Source organism: Protomyctophum parallelum (genome assembly GCF_964188405.1).
Source record: "Protomyctophum parallelum genome assembly, chromosome: 2".
Lineage (NCBI taxonomy): Eukaryota > Metazoa > Chordata > Actinopteri > Myctophiformes > Myctophidae > Protomyctophum > Protomyctophum parallelum.
This window is the reverse complement of record NC_139699.1, coordinates 12,346,345-12,354,147: the sequence shown is the minus strand read 5'-3', so window position 1 is coordinate 12,354,147 and position 7,803 is coordinate 12,346,345. Positions and strand designations below refer to the sequence as shown.

Below are 7,803 nucleotides of genomic sequence, written 5' to 3'. Positions count from 1 at the left end.
TGCAATTACAGAGTGACTGAAGCAGGATAATCAATTACTGCTAATCCATATACTGCTGAGCTTGGATCAAAACCAATTACAACATTGCCATTCATACCCATACAATAAGACATACGTTCTCTCTGTGGGGGACCCGAAAGGCAAAAAGCAATCACAATTTTCTTCTTGTAAAGAAAAGATGGGGGACTTTTTCCATATGAGCATCTAAAGATGGGTGTCACTCTCCAAAAAGGGATGCATCGTGTCCAGTTCTAAAATTATGGGAAAATGCCATGTGGAAAGCTGCTTCAGTGAAGACACCAAGCAGTCTTTGGGGGACAAGCAGGATGCAGAGCTGCACTCAGCCCTATACCGTGAACCGTTCTGGGTGAAACTCCGGAGGTTCTACATGTCCAGTGAGGGAACATCAACAGCATTAGAACTTGCTGTTCAATATACTTTTAAGTCCGAGTACACTGGTCCTGGATCAGGACTCCTGTAGGTATTATCTTAAGTGTGTCTGCAGTGCCAGGAGTGCGAGGGCAGCGGTTACCAGCAGCAGGGAGGGTCCGGGGGAAAATGACTTTCCGGCTGCCGCGGCGCGTACGTCACTCCGGTCTGCGCCGATTACTGGCGCCTCCGTACCGATGATTACAGGCTCAGTGGTACAGCCATCAGAGCAGCCGCTGGCGCTGCCGGAGCCACTCCCCTCATCGCCTGCAGAGACAAAAACATTCATATGAACAGTATGTACAGTATGAATATGAATGTGCACATCCACCGACTGTGGACGGAATGGCAATAAAATTCCCATATAACTTCTCATGTCAGCACAGCGGTCTGTATACATATAAACTATCTGCAGCAGTTTATTCTACAAATGACCACATGTTGTCAAACCAAGGGCATTCTCTCTATTTTTAAGATGTTTTGGGGATTCTTTTGGGGCCCATTATTGATAGTACACAGGGAAGAGAGACATGAAACAGGGAGAGAGAATTGAGGAGTGCCATGCTGCAAAGGGCCAATGGGCTAGGCTAGGCCGCTAGGGAATCGACCCCGGGAAATCGCTGTCAGGCATCAGAGCCTTATGACCATGATTGGCGAGGACAATTATGTACTGCAGGCAGTCTTTCTGAGCTTAGGCTGTTTCACAACCACTTCCATTTATTCTTCTGATGATGATAGTCTTTGCTTTAGTAGATAACGGAGACTTTGTTTGGTACAGTAAAAGGTGTAAAAGTGTGTATAATAAGCACACAGGTATGTACGTATAGTAATTGTAGTGTACATTTACAGTATGCCTGAGTCGTATGGGCCAAACATTTATTTGTATTGATTTATTCTAAAAATAAAAAAAACAGTTGTGATATATTGTGAAAGGCACTATTAGGCAGTATAGAATGCATTTACTGTAGTTGTCTCAGCGCCACTATCAAATAATTTATATTAGAAAACTTACTAGAGTCCTGGAAGTAGATATCATTTCCATTGTAGGCATTCCTCAGCTTGTTGGTCATTACACGGAGAGCCATGATCTGCTGTCGAATCAGCGTGTCTGGTCTGGTGATGTCTACCTCAACCTCTGGGTTGTTCAGCTGGTTGGTCAGACCTTCCTTCACCACTTCAGGGAAATATCTGACCAGAATGAAATCAGAAACACAATGTGTCATATTATGTAACATTGATGGATGCTGCCCTGACAGGAGTTCAGATTCAAAATCTGAGATGGAATCAGATTGACATTTATTTTTATTGCCAGGTATGTTTGCACTAGCATTGAATATTGTTCCATGAGACAGTCATGATATATCATATTTCTATTAACCACGTAAACTCTATGAAGGTTTTTAGGGTCCACAAGGACACAGATACATGCTGTCTACACCATATATGTTCTCCAAATATAGCTGATCTACAAGCTCTAGCTCTCAAGTATGGTGACACATTGTGGCACATTGTGATATTGTAGATCTGCTATTTTCAGCAAAAGTTTGTCTATTTTCACGATATGTTAGCGTCTTTTGCCAGGGTTCATGTGGTGAATTTCAGATGTATTTTTATTGCCAGGTATGTTTGCACATACAACTGTAGGCTATAGACATTTCATGAGACAGCATACAAACTTACGTTAACATATTTTTGTTAACGTAGTTTAGATTATTTGAAGTTATATGTAAATGTACTTTACCCAAATTAATTACTTTGCTAATCACAAGGTCATAACACAACAAAAATATGTTGTGTATGTAGGAGAACAGATGACTGTACCATCATCCTTTGTCATCCTGAAACAACAATTTCTTGTGGTGCCGTCTGGTGTGGCACAAAAGATTGAATTCAGCCAGCGACTGGCATCAGTGACAGTGGATAGCATATCAAGTCACAGTGGTTAGGTCAAGGTTCAGACCTGTTAAATAGATGTTGTCTATCCCTGTTAGAGTGTCTTTGAACATGACACTGGGCCCTTACTCGCTGCAGAGGTACCGCAAATGTGTACCGCAAATGTTGAGAACCACTGCCCTACACTACAGCACAGTGCTACTGTATAACTTACTGTACAAGCACAGTCTCAACATTGCTATATTGCTTTTTTTTTACAAGGGTATCTTCTATTATTACTTGCGCAAGCAGAGCGCGCAAGTAATGTTTTCGCCCGGTCTCTTCCGCCGTGACAGCTGTCCCGCCATTCGATGTTTATGCAGAAAAACATCAAATCTGTGCCTGTTTTGCTGGGACCAAATGACCGCAAATGACCATATTTCTTACGTCATCATTTAGGGCTAGTCATACGTATACTATATACATACATAATCAGTAAAAATAAAATAGCAAATTGTGCCTGATCTGCTGGGACCAGAGTACGTGGTGTGTATATGTATGACTAGCTCAGGCACAGATTTGCTGTTTTCTTGCATAAACATCAAATGGCGGGACAGCTGTCACGGTTTTTGGCGCAAAGTAACCACAGTATACCGCTAATCAACTTACAACTACACACTTTATACAGTATAGAGTATAGAGTATATATGTATACGTATATAGTATATGCCTATATACTATATATATACTATATATATTTATTACGTCATCATTTAGAGCTAGTCATACGTATACTATATACATAATCAGTAAAAATAAAATAGCAAATTGTGCCTGATCTGCTGGGACCAGAGTACGTGGTGTGTATATGTATGACTAGCTCTTAATGATGACGTAAGAAATATGGTCATTTCTGGTCGTTTGGTCCCAGCAAACCAGGCACAGATTTGCTGTTTTCTTGCATAAACATCAAATGGCGGGACAGCTGTCACAGTTTTTGGCGCAAAGTAACCACAGTATACCGCTAATCAACTTACAACTACACACTCTATATAGTATATATGTATACGTATATAGTATATGCCTATATACTATATATATACTATATATAGTATATGCCTATATAGTATATGCCTGCTTTGCTGGGACCAAACGACCACAAATGACCATATCTCTTACGTCATCATTTAGAGCTAGTCATACGTATACTATATACATAATCAGTAAAAATAAAATAGCAAGTTGTGCCTGATCTGCTGGGACCAGAGTACGTGGTGTGTATATGTATGACTAGCTCTTCACCCAAACTTATATAGATAGAAACTTGAATCATACTTAATAATACTAGGTGTTTATATGCATAAAGTAGGTAGGTAGCAAATAGTTACATCTAAAAATGTGTGTCCCCAGTCCAAATACGATTATTTTGGGGAGTCACGGCTTGAAAAGGTTCAGAACCGCTGATTTAGAGCACATGCAGGACCTGCCTTGTATAAACTGTGTCCATTGTGTATGTGTAGAGAGCATTAATCTGATGCTCCAGCGCGTGCTAGTTCTAAATCCCCAGCAGGCAGGAGGTGATAAGTGAAAACGTGGAGTAGATTTCCTCCGGGTATATATATCGAGTGGTTAAAGTTCTTTTCACCTGCCCTTGGTGTGACTGTTCCAGCACTGCTCCTCATCCGGTTCTGTCAGCTTGCCCACGGTACAGATCTCATCTGGCAGGCTGGACCAGAACCTCTTGGACTCCTTCAGTTGATCTTTGATCTCAACCACCTGTGGTGTGTAGGACAAAAATACAAGAATGCTAGGTTGATACTAGGCTTTAGAATGAGAACGCTGCACAATGTCGATGTGCACTCTAGGCTAGTGGTTACTGACCAGACAGTGTACTAGTGTGTATACAGTAGTAGTCATATAGACTAGACTGGGATCCATTTGCTTTACAGTTTTCATAATCGGTCTACAGCAGATACAGACGGCCGTGTGCAAACATGTACGGTATACATATGGGTGTGTGGAATGTACAGGCTAACAGCAGGTGGGCTCTATAGACCATGCAGCTCTTGACCTGATATGAGCATATCAGTAAATAGAGACCATGGCTTAGGACAGGCACTGCAGAAAGCCTGGGGACACAACGTTAGTGTAGTGTAGACTAGAGCATACTGTACATTGCTCAAGTATTTCTTAGGTTCATCATTAAAGAGAAGACACAAAGAAACGCATACTTCTAGAAACAAAAATCTACTGTACAGAAAAATATACAAACAATAGCATAATAATAGCATAACTTGCAAACTTATTATTATTATTATCATCATCAGCAGAACCAATAAATATTGTGAGGGATTTATTTGTCACTCACTCAGAGTCATACAGGTACAAGCAGTGAAACCAGACAGTGGCCTTGTGGTTAGAGTGTCCGCCCTGAAATTAGGAGGTCGGGGTTCGATCCCCGGCCAGGACATACCAAAAATGTGACCTCCCTGCTTGGCACTAAGCATCAAAGGGTTGGATTGGGAGGGTCAAATCAACTAATCAAATGATTCCCGAGCACGGCACGGCTGCAGCGAATACGAAGACTCACCCCGTTTCTGTTTTCCTCCCAGAATTTTCCCCAGTGAGGGGTGGGAGAGGCTGGACAGCAGAAGGCTGGATTTTGAATTTCTCTAACTATAAACTTTCATGACAGCAGACAGCCTAAGTACAAATATAATTTATGAAAAGCTACTACAGTGAAGTCTGTTCACAGAAGTTGTTGTAGGATATGTGGGGATTATCTGACGAGGTACCATTTGAGGGGGCAAAACCTTACATATACTAAATAATACTAAATTGCTTATAGGGTCAATATAAGTAATATAATATAGCCTTTCCACAGGAGTATCTTTTTATATTTTTCCAAAAAGAATACAAACAGCCAATATCATATTACAAAGTTATCCCCCTCACTGGGGAAAATTCCGGGAGGAAAAACGGGCACGCACCGGGGTGAGTCTTCTTGTTACCGCTGCAGCTCACCACTCCTTGGCTCCTTGGCAGGGTAATAATAATAACAATAATGGGTTTCAAGAAACGACAAAACAAGAAAAACTAGAAAGGTGCAATTTTGAGAAATTGCAAGTGTGGTAGTAGCACTGACACGAGCCGCGAGGAATCCGCTGGGAAAGTCTAGGAAGTTCTGTTCTTCATACCTTCTGTCTTGAATTTATATATTGTGATGTCACTCCTGTTTTTTGTCCCAACAGGGACAAAAAACGTACTTTTGGCGTTACAGAAAAGGTTACACAAATGTCCATTAATTGAACTCAATGAACACATAAGGTTAACAAAAAAACAGGTTTACTTTAGCTGGCATAAAGGTTTTCCGATCTAGAACAATAGTGTGTTGCCTACAACAAACAACCACACTATTAAGACAATATAAAATAAACTTCTTATGTTGCGTTATATTTTTCGAAAGAAGCAACAGCTGTACCTATAGTCTCGTACCAGGCCCTGCAAGCTTCGGGCCCTGGCGCTTAAGCTCCACCTAGTTCCATTGTTAGTCCGGCTCTGGTTGTAAGCGCTTTGAGTAGGCACGTAGTGCATAGAAAAGCGCCATAAAAATGCAATTCATTATTATAAGCCAAGAAGGATTTACACTAAAAAGCATACAATAGGCTGCCAAAGAGAGAGACGTGTGGTATTGCATGAGACAGGAGTGGTAGAGAAAATGCATGAGGATAGCGTGGCAGTAGTGAAGAGTGCGGTAGGAGTGACAGACGGTTTCGAGGCGGGGGTGGGCCTACACCAAGGATCTGCACTGAGCCCTTTCTTGTTTGCATTGGTAATGGACAGGTTGACAGATCAGACAGGAGGCACCGTGGACTGTGATGTTCATACTTCATAGGCAATATTGTGATATGCAGTGAGACAAAGAACATGTTGAAGAGAGCCTGGAAAGGTGGAGGCATGTGCTAGACTAGAGAGAAGAGGAATGAAAGAATATGTGTGTCTGAATGAGAGAGGACAGTGTGGTTAGTGTGGAAGAGATGTGAAGAAGAGAGTGCAGGCAGTGTGAAACGGATGAAGGAAAGAGTCAGGAGTGATTTGTGATAGAAAGGTACCAGGAAGAGTGAGAGGGAAGATGCATATAAGACAGTAGTGACTGTGAGAGCAGACATGCTGTACGACATGGAAACGGAGGCACTGACAGGAGGCAGACTAGTTAGAGTTGGCAGAATGGAGGACGCTACGATTCTCTTTAGGAGTGACAAAGATTGACAGGATCAGAAATGACTATAATGAGAGGATGAGCCACAGAGTCTGTGGTAATTTCCCTTGACACGCCATCGGTGGTGGTATCTCAGCCCATCTCCGCAGTTATACTGCTCATTAGTTGTATTGTCCGTAGCCATGAAAATGTGCTTAGCGGCGTTCTTTCCCCCGAAGTTTGTTTGTGAGTTTGTTTGTGCACGAGCAGCGTGACAACCAGCATCTGGACACTGACGTGACAGCCTGCCAGAGCAGCGAAGGTAACAGATACGGCCACATAAAATAAAATAAAACTAAACAACAACAAAAACGGCTAAAAAAAGGAGGCCGGTTTCTTATAAACTTAATTCAACGCCACTCCCGGTGATAGGGGGCCGGTAATTAATAGAAAGGAGGATTTACGGTAGGTGTTTAAAGAGTCATGTCAGTAAACTCCTCAGTGTCACATGTCCACGTGTTACAACTGTACACTCTCAAAGTCAAATCAATACAGGAGGATTGTACAGTGTGGTTACACTGGGGACCAGGGGAAGTGATTGTCATGTGTACACTAAAGCCTCGGGTGTAAGCCGACAATAAAAGCGTCTACAGGATGCCACTGTATGGGGGCTGCTCTCACTTTTCATGTGATAATCCTGTCATGAAGATAACAGAAAATGGATGGTCTCATTCATGCAATACTTCAGCAGTCAGCAATATCGATCAGACCATGTTGTGGACTGTTCTTATTTTACTTGAATGCACTCTCATCTCTCTCCGCATTTCCAGTCTACTGTCAATATCGATAAAGGCATAAAAGCCCTATTAAAGAATATTAAAAAGTAGGGATGCACCGAAAGGGAAATTCATGGCCGAAACCGAATACCCGAATATGATTAATATTATATATCTTTGTTCCTACCATTGCTGTCATGGCTGTACCTTAAAGCTACCTGATTTATGGCAAAATAAATGGTTATGGCAAAACTTAACTTAAATAAGAATCACAATTATGGGTCCATAAAACATTTATTCAGCTCTTTTGAATGCATTAATTGCATACACTATTTGGCGATATATTTTCTGCCTATTTGGGCCGAAACCGAATAGGCCGAAAATTCATTTTTGCGGCCGAATATTCGGTGCATCACTATTAAAAAGGAAGAAGTAGAATAGAATAGATTCCTGTACAGGATCTCCTCACTGGTCAACAAAAACACCTTGAAGACCCTAACAGGAGCCCTCGTACAAAGGCCCTTAAAA

At 41.7% G+C, this 7,803-nt stretch overlaps 1 protein-coding gene across 1 annotated transcript in view; it reads right to left on the bottom strand.

Moving 5' to 3' along the window:
* Nucleotides 1-484: 484 nt before the first annotated feature.
* The window catches only part of LOC310854509 (glypican-6-like), a gene marked incomplete at its 3' end in the record, with an annotated part of 202,607 nt that continues 195,288 nt past the window's right edge, over nucleotides 485-7,803 (bottom strand). The window contains exons 7-9 of the mRNA XM_083759189.1: nucleotides 3,947-4,077; nucleotides 1,442-1,617; nucleotides 485-696 (exon numbers count right to left, since the gene is read on the bottom strand). Coding sequence (XP_083615315.1) covers nucleotides 485-696; nucleotides 1,442-1,617; nucleotides 3,947-4,077 — 519 coding nt within the window. The remainder of the gene's footprint in view (nucleotides 697-1,441; nucleotides 1,618-3,946; nucleotides 4,078-7,803) is intronic.